General features: G+C 39.7%; 1 protein-coding gene and 1 non-coding gene across 2 annotated transcripts in view; both read right to left on the bottom strand.

The window, feature by feature from the left end:
• Nucleotides 1–878: 878 nt before the first annotated feature.
• On the bottom strand, nucleotides 879–950 carry trnam-cau (transfer RNA methionine (anticodon CAU)). The gene has a single exon. It is a non-coding gene; the product is annotated as a tRNA-Met (tRNA).
• A 3,051-nt stretch (nucleotides 951–4,001) lies between these two features.
• The window catches only part of tmem132a (transmembrane protein 132A), a 37,793-nt gene continuing 22,648 nt past the window's right edge, over nucleotides 4,002–19,146 (bottom strand). The window contains exon 14 of the mRNA XM_030427520.1: nucleotides 4,002–5,606. Within this exon, the coding sequence (XP_030283380.1) occupies nucleotides 4,644–5,606 (963 nt within the window). The 3' untranslated portion in view covers nucleotides 4,002–4,643. The remainder of the gene's footprint in view (nucleotides 5,607–19,146) is intronic.

The raw sequence follows: 19,146 nt of genomic DNA, 5'->3' as shown, positions 1-19,146 counted from the left end.
GAATGAAATACAATAATCAGAACAAATGACTGAATCAGATGCCTTGTCCCGCTGCACCATCTCATCACATGCAGAATAGCTCAGGATAATTCTTTGTATTGTTAATGTGACGGGAACAGAAAGGGTTAATTAATAAGAGTGGATAGTACAGAATAGATAACACTGGACACAGCAGTTAACCACTTCTCCATCATCACCCTAAGCTGACAGAACTGAGCAGTTTATTGACGACATCTTTCAGGGTTGTTGCGTTAGATGAAGGATTTTATAGGTTTATTCATGTTGACTATCCCATAGGTGCAGCCACACGGCTGCTACTTATCTGAAAGTATTTGATATTTGAGTAGAAAAGAGGCAGAGGCCTTATGGATATGGAAATTCATCGAAACACACGTCATACACGTCAGCGTAGATGAGAGCCAATTAGGGCAAAGTCCTGACGTCATGAAGGTGGGTCTAGGATCGCGCAGTACCTGGAGATCAACTGCGCGAATGCTCTGCAGCCGCCTTGCTCCCGCGATAACTTAAGGTCATGTGACATCAGATGCGGAGCAGAAACCACTCCTATCCAGGTCATTGTCGACACATTTTAACCAGCATGCATCACGATTTATGCTGCGCAGCGCTGCTTGATCTTGAACTCGCCTATTAGTTTCCCTCTACAGCAAAAGTGGCTCGTTTCAGAATCACAAAATGACATCATGATGGTTCACAGATGTGCGCGCGGATATTGTAGATCTGAAGCCAACCTTGGTCACTTGTCATTGCAAATCGTTTATTGCTGTTGCGCACAATGATTTACGGTATATAATGAAAGTAGAGGCCAGTGGATTACTGCATATAATGAAAGTAAAGGCCAATGGAGAAAGAAAAGTAAATAGCAGAGGATGGTTTCGATCCATCGACCTCTGGGTTATGGGCCCAGCACGCTTCCGCTGCGCCACTCTGCTGATTAAGATGAAAATATACATGTTGTATTATTTAGACAAACTGTTGGCATTTCTGTTTGTGCCTCAGTTGTCAGCCTTTGGTGAACTATCAGTTCTACGTGAAACGGCGGCCTTTCTACTGTGGACACATGCTGCACAACAGGAAATGTGAGTTACACTGAGACACACTTTCCTAATATACCCAGTACTGCCTGTCTTTCAATACGTCTTGTTTCACCTTTACGCCTCTAGAGGGCATAGCATCTTTTTATTAGCATAGAAGAAAACTCAGTATCAGGCATGGGGGAGGAGAGGGGGGGAAGAGGCCGCTGCCTCATGGAGAACTCCACCATGCACGTAGATGAGACGTGACAGTCGAGCGACTTGAACCTTTCTGAGTTATAAATCCATTACCATAACTTCCTTGTGGGGGCTAACAAGTCGCCTTCCACTTATTAAACGTGCTTGAATATGAGTAAGATTTCAGAAGAGCGCCTATTTGTGCTTGTTAAGCTAACTGCTTGTTAATGAGAGTTAAAAATAATCTGACAGCTGTCTGTGTCGGCTGTTTATCTTGCCACAAATCTTAAACTTCTTCCAGATATTGATGTTACTGTGACTTTGCTGTTGTAAACATTGCTGTTCCTACTAACAGTCACAGTATTCATTTCTTGGTTTTGCCACATGTTTAGATGTGTAGCCTGTATATCTAGTTTGCACTTGCCCTCCAATAAATAGCCTAAAAATAAACCAGTATTTTATTGCTTTAAGAATTGCAGCTGAATTGCATGTCTTCCAAACCTCAGCATAATGATAATGTGAATAAACTCATGTTGACAATAATTTGTTGACACAAAAGAAATGGCAATTGCATACAGTGTTGGGAAGATTACTTTGGAAATGTAGTTGGTTACAATTACAAGTTACCCTGTTGAAAATGTAATAGTAGTGTAACTGTTTCAGTTACTTTCTCAAAGTAATGTAACTAATTACATTTGATTACATTATGATTACTTTTCTTAATTTTGAATGAAATCTCTCAACTGTTAACCATTTTCCCATTTGAAGACCTATAGTGTGATAAACCTTTCAGTTCAAAGGTTTAACCATATATTATGAGTCTGACCTTAGGCCTGTACTGCGAAGGAGGCTCACTTCCTCAATAAATGGAGCGACAATGGGCTGATTTCAGCCAAGAGGAGCAGGTTGTTTTAATGGAGAGAGTATGAGTGATACAAAAAAGCCTGATCACAGCCTGAAGCAACAGTGTTCCTGCAAATATGACAAGAGGAGGCTGATTTTAATTTCTGACAGCTCTACATTGAGCTGCTTTTAAATATGAAGCTTTAGAGCAACAACAACTGTTGTTTTAAACAGTGTTTTATATTGTTTTCATATATTTCACTGATCGCAATTATAAAATGCCAGTGTGTGTTTTATTGAAAGCGAGGCTGGGTGTGCGTATGAAAATAGGTTACAGTGGGGTTTTTAGGTGCTGTAGCCACAAGCAAATCTCATGTTGTCTCTGTACAAAGACCTTCTTAAATGTGAGAAAACACAGTAGACCTACTCAAGATTTGCGTTTGGGCAACACATAACAGGCGAAACAATAAATGTATTCATGGCCACATTAAGTTAAATTATGTGTCCTGCTGCGAGCGCACAACTTCTTTCAGTGGTGACTGACTGTATATAAAAGTAAATAGGCTATAGCCTGATAAATGACCTCCTGACGCGAGTCGGATCAACAGCTGAGCAGCGTATCCCCTCAGCTGAACATCGGAGACGCTCAAAGAGAAAGTAAACAGCAGCGGATCAGCGCGATCTCTCCCTCCTTACAAATGCTCCGTTCTGATCCAGCTCTACTGGACTTTCAAAGTCAAGGTGACGCCAGCTGTAAATGAGTTAAATAGTGAAGCGGCGCTTTTACAGTCGATTTTATGATTAAACTCTGAACATAACCTGGTCGGAACCAGGTTATAAGCTAAGCATTACCATGGTGATCTAGCCGGGTTAAAAGAGAGCCACCTTTGTAATACAGGGAAGCCTGGCTTCTGTCTGTATTAAGTGTTTTTTGTATTTCCAGCCCAGGAGCATCTTGTGCGTCGCCGACACTGTTGCTGCTGAGTCTGACTGCCGCCGTACGGTTTGTCGGTTGAGTCGAATAGCACATGACCAGAGAGAGCCAATCACAAGCGTCAGTTTTGGAAGGAGGCTGTTGATATGAAAAAAACTAAAAACAAACATGAATCCATTGGGGGGGGGGGGGGGGGACTATTTGATAAACCCAAGCTTTTGCGGCTATTTTTCAAATGTAACTTAAGTTTTAATCATTGAAATTTCCAAAAGCAACTGTAATTTAATTACATATTTTCTCCCAGTAATGTAACGGATTACAATTACGTAAATTTTGTAATTAAATTACGTAACGTCGTTACATGTAATTCGTTACTCCCCAACACTGATTGCATATCACTCACAGCTACACAGGATACACAGCTAAGTAGTTAGCTTTCTATTAGTACTTTGTTGATTAATTTTACATTAATTAATCTACATATTGTTTTATTAAGGCCTGAAAAAAAATTGGCGTGCACGTACTGCCCTTTCCTGACTTTGTGTCCCTGCCCCTCTATAATCATATGCAAGTCCCTGATCAGTATATCCCTATAAAATTCAGATGTCACCACATTGTTGGTTAAAATGTTTAATTATGTGTGTCTGTTTGCTCAAACTTCTTCAGTGTTAGACTGAGAAGTCTGTATGGGTATTTATGATTTCATACAAAAGCAAAATACTGAAAAATCTACTCTAAGTCTAATACAAATTTAGCATAGTTTATGCTCTAATGGCGATAATAATGATCTCAGTGGTGGCTCAGGGGGTAGAGCCAGTGTCTAGTTATTGGAAGGTCACTGGTTCCATTTCCCTGGTCTGCATGTGGAAGTGTTCTTGGGCAAGATACTGCCATCATTGTATGACTTACTGTAAGCTGCTTTGGACAAAAGTGTCTGCTAAATGTAATAATTTAGGCAACACTCAAATCCAACAAAGCCCATTGCCCTACACAGCTCAGCTTACCCAGAACTGCTCTTTATTCCCTGTTTTGCATGTTAAATAGTTCCATTTTATCAAATACAGAATGCTTTAATTTAGACACACTGATATGAAAGCAAAAACACAACTGACAAAACGATATATAATGTGGTGTGAAAATAAAACATCAGGTTTGGAGGTAAACACATAATTTCTAAATACAAAGTTATTATTCAACATATTTACATTGTATGGAATGTTGAATGCTCTCATAGAGACTGTGAAGATGTTACCAAAGCATGACTTGACAGTTTTATCAGTTCACAAAGAAAAATAAGAGTGAGGCTGAGTATATATCTATATATATCTGAAAAAGTTCTCAAGCAGAGACCTAATAAACTATTGACTTGTTTTCAGGCCCATTGATGTATGTTATACATGGACCAAAAGACACTTGATGGAGGGCTAGAGTGACTAATATGGGTCTGTATGTGTGTTTCAGACGGAACAAGATTGCACACATTTTTGCTGTTTCCAAACCACTCAGCTTGGCTGGGAGGATATTAAAATCAAATGACAGATTAAAGCTGGGGCCGCAAAACATTTTCCCTTGGAGGGTCAAAACTGAAACTATTGTAAACTGTCTATGAGAATGATGTTGTGGTTTGAACAGGGTGATCAGCAAATTATCTCTACTTCTTTAATCTCCTCTTTATCATTCTCCACCTGCTGCTTTATGTTGTCTTCAGCTTCTGTCTCCCTCCTCTCCTTTACCTCCCAGCCCTCTTCCTTTGTCTTCTTCCTTTCCTCTGCCTCTTCTTCACTTGCACCTCCCTCTAGTTCTACCACCCTCTCTGCCTCTTTCATTGGCCTCCTCCTGTCCCGCAGGGCGCAGGGTAGACAGTTTGCCAGGAAAAGGACAGCAGAGAGACAGAGCAGAGAGAGGACAGCTCCCACACCGAGCTCAAGCTCTTGAGCTTCCTGTCCTTCCTCCTCCTCCTCCTTCCTCTGTCCTTCTTTCTCCTGGCTTGGGGAGAAGTACACCGCGCCCTCCTCCTGGTTGGGCATCAGCACAGCCCTTTCCAGATTGTTTCGACTGACCTTCCCTCTGTTCCCCACCATGTTCCAGTTTCCATTGGTCATCCTCCCACTGATTTTGTCAGAGTAGTCACTGCTTACATTACCATTTTCGTCTTCGTCAAAATTCGACGCATAGATGTCGCTGTCTGACTCAACCAGTGTGTTTGAAATGTCAAACTCAAACTCATCACCCTCATCATTCTTGTCCCCTACTGGCTGCAGAAAGCCCAGGCCTAGGTTGACTCTTATCCAACCAGATCCTCTCGACAGCCTCCTGGTCCCGCCTTCTCCACCTCCCATCTCCATCCAATCACTGTCACCTTCACTGATAGAGTTGGAGATGATTAGTTTGTTAGTGCAGGTTGAAACCAAAAGTTCTGCACGCAGTAAAGGCCCACCTCCGTCACCCTGGGCAAAGATGCGTTGGTTGGAGCCGGGCGTCACCACAACCACAGTCTCAGCCAATGAGGAGAGACGGAGGAAAAAGGGAAGGTCACTGAAGGAGGAGAGGAGGGAGGCGGTGTCATCACTGAACTGGAGCCAGACGCTGATGGACGCCTCCTGGAGAGACATGACATGGATGGGAAGATTATTAGAAAAAGTAATTTTCTTCTTTACTGTTTCACTTTCACATACTTTAAATAGTGCGTACAATACAGTCAGCCAACAGTGAAGTCTAAACAGTGCCCTGAATTTACCTCAGCTTCAGAAAGAACCAGATCTTTATTCATACTTACACTTCTTATTATGAGCACATTTGAAATTTTAGTAAAAGTTTCTGTCTTCTGCTCCTGTTAAAATGAACTATTAATACACACAAACACAAACAAACACTTCCTCCTGGTTGTCTTGATAAATTCAGTAGAATGTACATACACAATGTATGATAATCACACCATCAGCACAGAAACAGTCCTGTCATACACATCAGCCAGAAATAGTGCAGCAGATTAGTAAAAAAATCGTTCACTTTGGTATACAAGCATGAAATTTGGCACAGATACTCTCTAAGGACCACTATTTTAGAAAAAGGTGTTGGCCAGTCAAAAATTCAATATGGCGGCCATTTTCCAAGATGACCACCGTTCCTGTCGAATATTAATTATTTCAATTGTTCAAATGGTGATGCAAGCATAAAATTAGGCAGAAATACTCTTCAAGGAACATGTTGCTTGCTTATGCTTATTATATCAATTATTCAAACAGTAATCCAAGCATAACATTTGATACAAATACTCTCTAAAGGACATGTTAATGGAAAAAGATGCTTGTCCCTCAAAAATTCAGGATGGTGACCATTTTCAAGATGGCCACCATTTCTGTCAAATAGTCATAATGTCTGCTTTGTCTGCCTCCTCTCCTTTGACCTGTCCGGCTTAGTTAAACTTGCCAGGGATATCAAATCCCTGCCGGCATAGCTCTCAGGTTCATTGGAGTACACAAGCCTCTCCACCAAAGCAAGGTGCAGTCCACAGAGAGGAAGGGCCACTGTTAGAAAAAGGAAGTGGCCAGTAAAAATTCAGGATGGAAACCATTTTTCAATATGGCTGCCATTCCTGTCCTATGTTCATCACCACTGTTTCCAAATAGTGATACAGAAAATATGCCACAAATACTCTGTTAAGGCCACTTGTTGGAAAAATTGGATGTCCAATAAAAAATTCAAGATGGAGACCTTTTCCAAGATGGCCGTCATTTCAGTAGTATGTACACTGATGCACACATGCATGTTAGCAAAAATACTCTAACGGCCACACTTTTAGAAAAAGGGTATCGCAAAAATTCAAGATTCATTTTTCAGGGTGGGTGTTGCTTTAATAATGTACTCTGTTGGGACTGAGTTAAAAGGAAGGATTGAAAAAAAAACACAAGTTCTATTCACATTTTTACCAGCTCAAAGGCCTTGTGGTTAGAGTGTCCAACCTGAGATTGAGAGGTTGTGCCCTGCCGAGTCATAATAAAGACTGTTAAAAATGGTAGCCAATGCCTCCCTGCTTGGCAGTCAGCAAGTGTTGTATTGGGGGCAACATATCCAGGAAGGTGTACATACACATCACGGTCCAGAATCGGGAAATTGACTCTCGGCCCAACGCAAGGCTACTTACTTTTTTATTCACATTTGCAACTGCAAGTGAAACCAAATCTAAAACATTTGCATCTTCCACTCTGATTTGCAGCTACACGTGTCTAGTTGTTCACAACTTTGTGCAATTGGTGCATTTGCTGTCCAGAAGACCCCCCATTGTTCACCAAGCTTTTTCAGCAGTCAGCAGGACTCTCTGCTTCTGGCTGGCACTGGGTTGGTTGACCCCATATGCAGCCTGCCTGATATGCAGCATGTTTAGTGTGTTGAAGCAGAGCTGCTCTTGTTGGAGGAATGGATTCATATGGCCTCTGCTTTCGGGCAAACATGTCAAGTCTAGCCTCATCTACACTAACAGCTGATCATACAGCAGGACCCAAACTTCTCAAGGATCTCCAGGTCACTATCAGTCAGAACAGGAGGGTATTGACTTAGTTTGCTGAAGATGAGAGAGGCCTCAGGAAAAATGTCCCAGGTTTGCAAGGCACCTCAATCATAGACATAGTACACATTCAGGTATGGGATACAACTAGGTTCGGGTCACCTACACCTAGCCCGATCATTCATCCAGTATCATTTAAGTGCCGTGTGATCTGTACACCTTCCAGGTAAGCACACATGAACAAGTCATGTATTGCCACGCTTACCCTTGGCTCGGCTCTCACGCGCTGGCACAACCTGTCAATTCAGGTGCGGCTATCTAACTACATCTATTACTAGCTAATTGATGAGGGGCTGGTAGACAGCATTTGGGACACTCAACTTAGCTATACAGAAACAGTGTAAGTAAAACTAGATCAGCTGACACTGAACCCCATGCTGAGTTCCACAGCAGTGAAGTCAGCAGTGTGCCCTGGTTGTGTAATGACGTTCACTCTATTAAACAAAACCTTCCTTAACACACTAAATTGAGCTCTGACAGAAATGGTGACCATCCTGAAAATGGTCTCCATCTTGAATTTTTGAGTGGCACACACCTTTTTCCATGAGAATGTTCCTTGAAGAATATTTGTACCAAATTTGATGATAGCATCACCATTTGAAAAATTGATGTAAGGATTAAAGAGAAATGGCAGCCATCTTAAAAAAATGGTTGCCATCTTGAATTTTTGAGGGACAAGCACCGTTTTCCAAAAAAACATTCTTAAGAGAGTATTTTCACAAAATGTTATGCCTACATCACTGTTTGAATGATTGACATAATGAGCATTTGACAGAAATAGCGGCCATCTTGAAAAAATGGCCGCCATGTTGAATTTTTGGGTGGCCAATGCCTTTTTCCCAAAAAGTGACCCTTAGAGAGTATCTGTGCCAAATTGCATGCTTGTTTACCAATTTGAATGATTCTCTTGAAATATGCTATTCATCTGCTCCACTTAAACAGAAAATAGAGCAGAAATTATTTTTTTTTTATTATTTTTTTTTTTTCTGCATTGACATTTTTTTTTCAGTTTTAAGCTGCTGTCATTTACACTTTCTGAAATGTTGTTTTACATTAAAAGACATCCACTGTCTCAAAGGCATGACCCTTCCCTTTGCTTGTAGTTGTTGTAGTTGTTCATGAGAAACATGCAGATTATGCTAACCATTGAAGGCACCAGTAAGCTTGAAACTTGAAAGTAGTTTGGGTGAAGGGCTGACCACGTCCAGGGACAGGTTGAAAATCCAGTCATTAGCTACTCTACAAGCAAGAAAGCGTTGCAGCAGGTTTTAAAGCTTGCCACACACTTTCATATTCTCCTTCCTGTTCCATACCATAGTGTTTTGGTCAGTTGTGCACAGAAGCAATTGTGTGCATAATGTTAAAAAGGCAAGTTTTAGAGGAGAGGATGGCAGTTACTGTGTTTCTGTACTGAGCTACATAAAGCAATTAAAGGTATACATACATTGTGTTTTCCATCTAAAATTGGTAGCATAGGATGGTTACTAACAACAAAGTCCTATCCTAGTTTGATGAGGACAGGCCATATGAGTGTTGGAAAAATGAAGTCAATGTCTGTAAAGGAGCAGGACTACAAGGAACAATGTTTTCCTGTCACTCCGGGGCTTGCATCCATGGTGGACTACATTATTGACTTTAAACAGATTAGATGAAAAATTATAACATGACTCACTGCCTGATGTCATGTTAGCTTTTAAGTTGTCCAACATGGCTTGTCTAGATGAGTCAACAGGCAACTGGAGACAGTGCTCAAATTGATTTTTTAGAGGGAAAATGACAGGCACGTCAAAATGAATACCAGGATGTGGTGTTCACAAAGCACTGACCTCAAACAAGAGGCAAACTTCATAATGTCACGTCACAGACTCAACAACAAAGAGTCTTAAACGGGCACCAACCCACTGGATAAAATAAGTAAGAGGTAAAGATGCGCTGTATGTCCAAAATTTTTTAATTGGGTTTATAGACTGTCCCCACAGGAAGAATGAACACGTAGATTAACGAAGATGTAAATTATGAGGAATGACCTTCACACTGTTTACAAAAGCCTCCATGTGTCATGATTCCTGATATTATGTTGTGTTTTATGTTTGGATTTCATGCCTGATGTGTCTTTAAGTTCTCCTGTGCATTTTCCTGTGGTCTTCCCTCTGTCTCCCTCTGTCTGTTAGTCTTGTTCCCTCCTGGTTTTCTCCTCTGTGCTCCTCTCCTCGTTACCACACCTGGCCTCCTCCCTCCTCTCTCTCCTCACCTGTTCATCAGTGTCTGTGTATTTCATCTGTGTCTTCCCTTCACTCCTTATCCGGTCATTGTATTCTGTCCACCTCTGAATCTGTCTACTCCTGTTCCTGTTCCCTATGGTATGTGTTTTTTGGACTTGAGTTATGCATGTTTGCCTTTTGATTTGAACCTTGCTTTTGATTTGAACTTTGTACTTTTGCTTTGCACTGTCTTTAGCTATTTTATTGCTACTTTGTCTATCGTCCCATTTTGTCTGTTTTTGGTCTTTGTGACATTCAGCTTTGGTTAATAAAGCTTGCTTTTTGTTTCTCACATTCCCTGCCTCGTGTCCGTGAGTACTGCGTTTGGGTCCACCTTCCCTTTCCCTAGCCTTCCCCTTTAAACCCCTACCTGACACCATGTCTGACTCAGAAATCTTCTGGCTGAATCACTGGGGTCAGCCATTATTGACACTGCTTGCACTCATACAGTATGTGGGAGGAAATGGCTAGAAACCTACATGAAGGAACTCAGCCAAGACCAAGTGAATAACATGCTCCAGACAGAAACTCTTAGTTGCAGACCATTTCGATTTGGAGATGGAAACACAGTTGACCAGAAAAAGTCAAAATACCTGCTAAAAGAGGACAGACATAATGGTGTATTAAATCTGAAGTAGTTCAAGATGATATTCCACTGTTGCTGAGTAAAACAACCCTCAAAGGACTATACAGTTTTGGACATCAGAGACAAGGACACTGAGCAGAGTCAAACTGAAGATAACATTCATATAGGCACAGAAAACATGTGAACAGATGAGAAACTTAAAGTTCCCCAGAAACTTCAAAAGCAGGTTGGCCACGCATCCACAGATCAACTACAGAGGCTAATCCAAAGCTCCAGAAATAAAGACAAAGTGTCTATGCCGGTCCCCCACGGCGATTATACGTTAACAATTCAATAATGAGGAGATTAGAGACATGGCAAAACATTTCAATATTGAGAACAGAACAGCTCCTGGAGCAATGGGCTACTGGAGAGACACAATCAGACACCCACAGAAATCATCTAGTAGGTGAAACGTACAAATGTGTTTCCACCAGGTGGGTTTGTAATCTCAAAGAACCTTACAAAAGCATTGTACCGAAAGCATGACTTTTAGCCAGAGGCTTTGAAGATGAGTTACAGAAATAATTTTAATTTCAATTTGGTAATGATTTAATGATTCATGTGATTTGTGTTTTAAGACAATCCACATTAAGCCATGTTGACATTCTGGGAAAAGTGAAGCGCAATTTAAAACACTGGAATGTTTCTGTGAGTTTCCAGGCCTTGGGTATGGGCGGAGCCAGGGAGTGGCCAATGGTGGCCACAACACCATAAATTAATCTTTGACCATTTTTTGTTTTTGCACCTGACATGCAAAATGAAGAAGAAAATTACTTCCTACTTCGTCAGTCAGTGTAGTAAGTACAGTCATGAGAGGAGGGAAAGTGGTGTGGAGAGGGAGACGCAGGATGACAGAAATGAGACAGAGTCAGACACTGAGGGAGAGCGCTCACCAGTTGCTCTTCATGGAAGTGAACATACAGGTACAGTACACCACCTGCCCTATGCATGTAGCTGAAGTAATAACTTACAGGATTCTGCCTTCAACAGCCAATGTGCATTAAACTTTTCAAAGCCATATCAGTGGAAAAAAAGCAAATCAGCTGAAAATCTGACATGCTGACAATTTTAATTTTTCTGTCTTTACCGATAGATGATCAACTTGCCCATTCAGATAGTGACAGGGATGGTGGAGTAGATTCCCCAGCGTGTGCTCTGCAAAGTGGATGTCGATGCATAACAATCCACAAGTTACAGCAGTGTTATTGTTTGTATCTGTTTGCATTAAATGATAACATTTCAAGAACCTTATTTAAAAAATGCAGTTTAGATGAGATATTTGTTTTATAAAAGTGCTGTCTGCAATATTCTTATGTGGTGTAAATTGATATTATTATTTGAGCTTTATCACCAATTATAAAAACACCATCTTCACAACTGTTTCAGATCTTTTTAAAAATCAGTTTAGGAATACCTTAAAAAGCTTATGCGGGTCTTCAATGAGTGAGTGACCAAGAAACACTACTAGATCCACAGCCACTTGCCATAGGAAAAAAAAAAAGAAGATGAAATCTGTTTCTGTGCCACCCCTGTGTGAGCTATGGTCTCAGTCTGGCTCTGTAATGGCTCTGTCGCTGCCCCTGGGACCCCGCTCAAACAGTATCGTTCAAACAGCAGAGGGACATACACTACTCACAATGAGTTAGGGATATTGTTATTTACATGAGTGCTTTTCCTATTTGGTCTGAATTTTAATGAAATAAGTAAAAGTTCCCTTTGATATTACTAATAATGAATAAGAAGAAACACCATTTTCATTAGTTTAATATTTATTACCTCAAAAATTTAGACAATAACAAGGATAGCCCCAAATAACAAAAATTGACAATGTCAGTAGCAGGTGTTTCCACCATTTGCCGCAATGACAGCTTGACAGCGACGTCTCATGCTCCTCACTAGCCTCATGATGTTGTTCTGAGGCAATGCGTTCCACTCCTCCACAAGTGCTACACGCAGTTCTGCCAGGTCACGTGGGGGTGGGGTGTGATCATCCAGTCTCTGCTTCAGCTGGTCCCAGACCTGCTCTATGGGGTTCAGGTCAGGGGACATTGCTGGCCATACCATATGAGGCACTCCGACTTCCTGAAGTCGAGCTGTGACAATTCTGGCACGATGTGGTGGAGCATTATCATCAATGAACAGAAAGTTGGGGGTGTGCTGGCGGAATTGGGGGATGATGATGGGTTCTATGATGTCTCTGAGGTCAGTGACTGAGCCATCTACAATAACCAAATCTGTTTTGCGCTGACTGGTGATGCCTGCTCAGACTGTTGCACCTCCTCCACCAAAGGGAACCCTGGGGACCATGTTGACCTCGGCGTATCGCTCACCTCGCCTTCTCCAGCAATGCTGACGACCATCATTTCTATGCAAGGTGACCCGACACTCATCAGTGAACAGGACGGTAGACCACTGCTGCATTGTCCAGGTCACATGGTCTTGTGCCCACTGCAAACGTTCACGCGGTGTCTTGGTGTCAGTGGAGTCACCTGCAACGGTCGTCTGGCATTCAAGCCAAAGCGGTGGAGTCGGTTTCGAATGGTTTGTCTGGAAACCCTAGTACCCCTCACATCTCGTTACTGGGCCTGCAGCTGTGTGGCAGTTGCATAACGATGTCTGAGTGCATAGGTCCAGTACGGTCATTGTCTGTCACTCGTGGGGCTCCAATCCTGGGTCTGTCATGAACTCTGCCAGTAGTTCTGTGTCTTGATGCAAGTCTGCTGATGACACTTTGAGACACACCAAGTTCACGAGCAACATCTGACTGCCTGCCACCAACCCGAAGGCGCGCTATGGCCAGGTGGCGCTGCTCGTCCGTTAAGTGACGTCGTGTGTTCATGGCTGTTTGAATTATGAACTTGGAATGACTTACTGACAATACCAGCTTTTTATTGATGCCACATTGAAAAGGGTTGTCTTTTAGTTTTTTGGTATAGGCCCCAATATGTAAGGCACACTGTACACAGTGAGACCATTACATGGAAAACACAAAATGAGGTGTGTCTATCACCCCAATACAATTGGCTCCCTATCCCAAATCTCTCTGAAGTGAAACAAACACCGAATGTATGAAATCCACTGAGTCTCTCACAATATCCCTAACTTATTGTAAGTAGTGTATCTCTCTGAGCACTGCTATAACTGCTAACTATTCTTAATAACTATTCTTGTTACTTTTATATTTTTCACCATATTGACTGATTTCTTTTGATTTGAGTTTCTTCCTGAATGAAAGTACAGTTTGTATTGCCAAGTTAATTACTGTAACCTGACTCAAGGAATGTGAACCACTGGTAACTGTGTGTTAAAGTCACCTCTTAAGTGATGAGACAGAATAAATTGATCTGAAATTGATTAGAATTGATTGATATTTATTCAACTTAACCTCCAGGACAAGTAGTTGGTTTTGAGGATGAGACAATTTTATATTTATATTATATTATATATATTTATATTTTATCTCCAGGGAGATATTTTGTGTTTAAAGCTGAGACTGACTGAGAATCAGCAGAGGGATATTTTTTAATAAACTTTGATGAGGAAGGCAGAGGTGATGAGTTAATTTTGATTCTAGTCTCATCAAATTACCAAAAAGAAATTGCATTTGCAAGGGTGGGAGCACAGCTCATGGACCGTGGTCTTTGAGTCAGTTTAGCCATGGTGTTGAAGAGAAATCTAGGATTGTGTTTATTACTGTTTATTAGGCCAGAGAAATATGCTTTTCTAGCAGTATTAAGAGCACGCTTATAATTTAGTACACTATCACACAAAGCAAGATAAAAAATGTCCAATTTAGATTTGCACCATACTCATTCCAATTTCCTCCAGGCCTGCTTGAGATCTCGGGTTTCATTAGTAAACCCTTGATTAGATTTCTTTGGTTGTCTTGTCTTGGTCGAGACCGGTGCCACAGAATCGAGGAGAGAAACAAGTAGAGTTAACTTCATCAGTGAAACTTTCTAAAGGTTTTGTCCCATTCGCAAAAGGAGCCAGGACCCCCGGCAATTTATCACTGAGCTGATATGATGAGAAGTAAAAATTTTGTGTCATTGAGCAGGGACAGGCTAATGACATTTCAAATGTAATGAGAGAGTGGTCGACACAGCAGATAAAATGAACGCGATTCTATGAGGGGTCGTACAAGACATAATTCATCTGGCCCACTCACACAAACAAATTTTCCTCTCACATACATATATTCTCCTTTAACACACATACATTGTCCTTCCACACATATGCATTCTCCTTTTACGTACATATATTCTACTTTCACATACTTATATTTTCACTCACGCACACATACATTTTCCTTTCATATACTTATATTTTCACTCTCATGCATACATACATTCTCCTTGCACATACATATATTTTCACTCTCGCACACATACATTCTCCTTTCACATACTTATATTTTCACTCTCATGCACACATACATTCTCCTTGCACATACATATATTTTCACCCTCGCACACATACATTCTCCTTTCACATACTTATATTTTCACTCTCGCACACACCTACATTCTCCTTTCACTTACTTATATTTTCACTCTCACGCACACATACATTCTCTTTGCACATACATATATTTTCACTCTCGCACACATACATTCTACTTTTTATATACTTATATTTTCACTCTCACGTACACATACATTCTCCTTTCACATACTTATATTTTCACTCTCATGCACACATACATTCTCCTTGCACATACCTATATTTTCACTCGCGCACACATACATTCTCCTTTCACATACTTATATTATCACTCTCACGCACACATACATTCTCTTTGCACTTACATATATTTTCACTCTAGCACACATACATTCTCCTTTCACATACTTATGTTATCTCTCTCACGCACACATACATTCTCTTTGCACATACATATATTTTCGCTCTAGCACACATACATTCTCCTTTCACATACTTATATTTTCACTCTCATGCACACATATATTCTCATTGCACAAACCCATATTTTCACTCTCGCACACATACATTCTCCTTTCACATACTTATATTATCACTCTCACGCACACATACATTCTCTTTGCACATACATATATTTTCACTCTCGCACACATACATTCTCCTTTCACATACTTATATTTTCACTTTCGCACACACCTACATTCTCCTTTCACGTACTTATATTTTCACTCTCGAGCACACACATTCTCCTTGCACATACATATTTTTTAACTTTCCCACATATACATTCTCCTTTTTATATACTTATATTTTCACTCTCACGTACACATACATTCTCCTTTCACATACTTATATTTTCACTCTCGTACACACCTACATTTTCCTTTCACATACTTATATTTTCACTCTCATGCACACATACATTCTCCTCGCACATATACATATTTTCACTCTAGCACGCATACATTCTCCTTTCACATACTTATATTTTCACTCTCATGCACACATACATTGTCCTTGCACATACCTATATTTTCACTCGCACACATACATTGTCCTTTCACATACTTATATTTTCACTCTCATGCACACATAAATTCTCTTTGCACATACATATATTTTCACTCTCGCACATATATTCTCCTTTCACATACTTATATTTTCACTCTCACGCACACATACATTCTCCTTTCACATACTTATATTATCACTCTCACGCACACATACATTCTCTTTGCACATACATATATTTTCACTCTAGCACACATACATTCTCCTTTCACATACTTATATTATCTCTCTCACGCACACATACATTTTCCTTTCACATACTTATATTTTCACTCTCATGCACACATACATTGTCCTTGCACATACCTATATTTTCACTCGCACACATACATTGTCCTTTCACATACTTATATTTTCACTCTCAAGCACACACATTCTCCTTGCACAAACATATATTTTAACTTTCGCACACATAAATTCTCCTTTCACATATGTACATTATCACTCTCGCACACACCTACATTCTCCTTTCACATACATATATTTTCACTCTCGCACACACCTACATTCTCCTTTCACGTACTTATATTTTCACTCTCAAGCACACACATTCTCCTTGCACATACATATATTTTAACTTTCCCACATATACATTCTCCTTTTTATATACTTATATTTTCACTCTCACTTACACATACACTCTCCTTTCACATACTTATATTTTCACTCTCGTACACACCTACATTGTCCTTTCACATACTTATATTTTCACTCTAATGCACACATACATTCTCCTTGCACATATATATTTTCACTCTAGCACACATACATTCTCCTTTAACATACTTATATTTTCACTCTCATGCACACATTGTCCTTGCACATACCTATATTTTCACTCTCGCACACATACATTGTCCTTTCACATACCTATATTATCATTCACGCACACATACATTCTCTTTGCACATACATATATTTTCACTCTCGCACATATATTCTCCTTTCACATACTTATATTTTCACTCTCACGCACACATACATCCTCCTTGCATATACATATATTTTCACTCTCGCACATATATTCTCCTTTCACATACTTATATTTTCACTCTCACGCACACATACATTCTCCTTGCACATACATATATTGTCACTCTCACACACATACATTCTCCTTTCACTTACTTATATTTTCACTCACGCACACACATATTCCTTTCATATACCTATATTTTCACTCTCATGCATACATACATTCTCCTTGCACATGCATATATTTTTACTCTCGCACACAAACATTCTCCTTTCACATACTTATATTATCACTCTAGCACACATACATTCTCCTTTCACATACTTATATTTTCACTCTCAAGCACACACATTCTCCTTGCACAAACATATATTTTAACTTTCGCACACATAAATTCTCCTTTCACATATGTACATTATCACTCTCGCACACACCTACATTCTCCTTTCACATACATATATTTTCACTCTCGCACACATACATTCTCCTTTCACATACTTATATTTTCACTCTCGCACACACCTACATTCTCCTTTCACGTACTTATATTTTCACTCTCAAGCACACACATTCTCCTTGCACATACATATATTTTAACTTTCCCACATATACATCCTCCTTTTTATATACTTATATTTTCGCTCTCACTTACACATACATTCTCCTTTCACATACTTATATTTTCACTCTCGTACACACATACATTTTCCTTTCACATACTTATATTTTCACTCTAATGCACACATACATTCTCCTTGCACATATATATGTTTTCACTCTAGCACACATACATTCTCCTTTCACATACTTATATTTTCACTCTCATGCACACATACATTGTCCTTGCACATACATATATTTTAACTCTTGCGCACAAAAATTCTCCTTTCACATACTTACATTTTCACTCTCACGCACACATACATCCTCCTTGCATATACATATATTTTCACTCTCGCACATATATTCTCCTTTCACATACTTATATTTTCACTCTCACGCACACATACATTCTCCTTGCACATACATATATTGTCACTCTCATGCATACATACATTGTCCTTGCACATACATGTATTTTCACTCTCGCACACAAACATTCTGCTTTCACATACTTATATTATCACTCTAGCACACATACATTCTCCTTTCACATATTTATATTTTCACTCTCAAGCACACACATTCTCCTTGCACATACATATATTTTAACTTTCGCACACATAAATTCTCCTTTCACATACTTACATTATCACTCTCGCACACACCTACATTCTCCTTTCACATACTTAAATTTTCACTCACGCACACATACATTTTCCTTTCATATACTTATATTTTCACTCTCATGCATACATACATTCTCCTTGCACATACATATATTTTCATTCTCGCACACATACATTCTCCTTTCACATACTTATATTTTCACTCACGCACAAATACATTTTCTTTCATATACTTATATTTTCACTCTCATGCATACATACATTCTCCTTGCACATACATATATTTTCACTCTCGCACACATACATTCTCCTTTCACATACTTATATTTTCACTCTCATGCAGACATACATTCTCATTGCACATACATATATTTTCACTCTCGCACACATACTTTCTCCTTTCACATACTTATATTTTCACTCTCGTACACACCTACATTCTCCTTTCATGTACTTATATTTTCACTCTCAAGCACACACATTCTCCTTGCACATACATATATTTTAACTTTCGCACACATACATTCTCTTTTTTATATACTTATATTTTCACTCACACGTACACATACATTTTCCTTTCATATACTTGCATTTTCACTCTCATGCACACATACTTTCTCCTTGCACATACCTATATTTTCATTCTCGCACACATACATTCTCCTTTCACATACTTATATTATCACTCTCACGCACACATACATTCTCTTTGCACATACATATATTTTCACTCTCGCACACATCTACATTTTCCTGTCATATACTTATATTTTCACTCTCACGCACACATACATTCTCTTTGCACATACATATATTTTCACTCTCGCACACATCTACATTTTCCTTTAACATACTTACATTTTCACTCTCACGCACTCATACATCCTCCTTGCATATACATATATTTTCACTCTCGCACATATATTCTCCTTTCACATACTTGTATTTTCACTCTCATGCATACATAC

This window comes from Sparus aurata, chromosome 1, assembly GCF_900880675.1.
Source record: "Sparus aurata chromosome 1, fSpaAur1.1, whole genome shotgun sequence".
In the NCBI taxonomy this organism is placed as follows: domain Eukaryota; kingdom Metazoa; phylum Chordata; class Actinopteri; order Spariformes; family Sparidae; genus Sparus; species Sparus aurata.
Note: the sequence above shows the minus strand (reverse complement) of the source record. Positions and strands in the feature narration are given on the sequence as shown.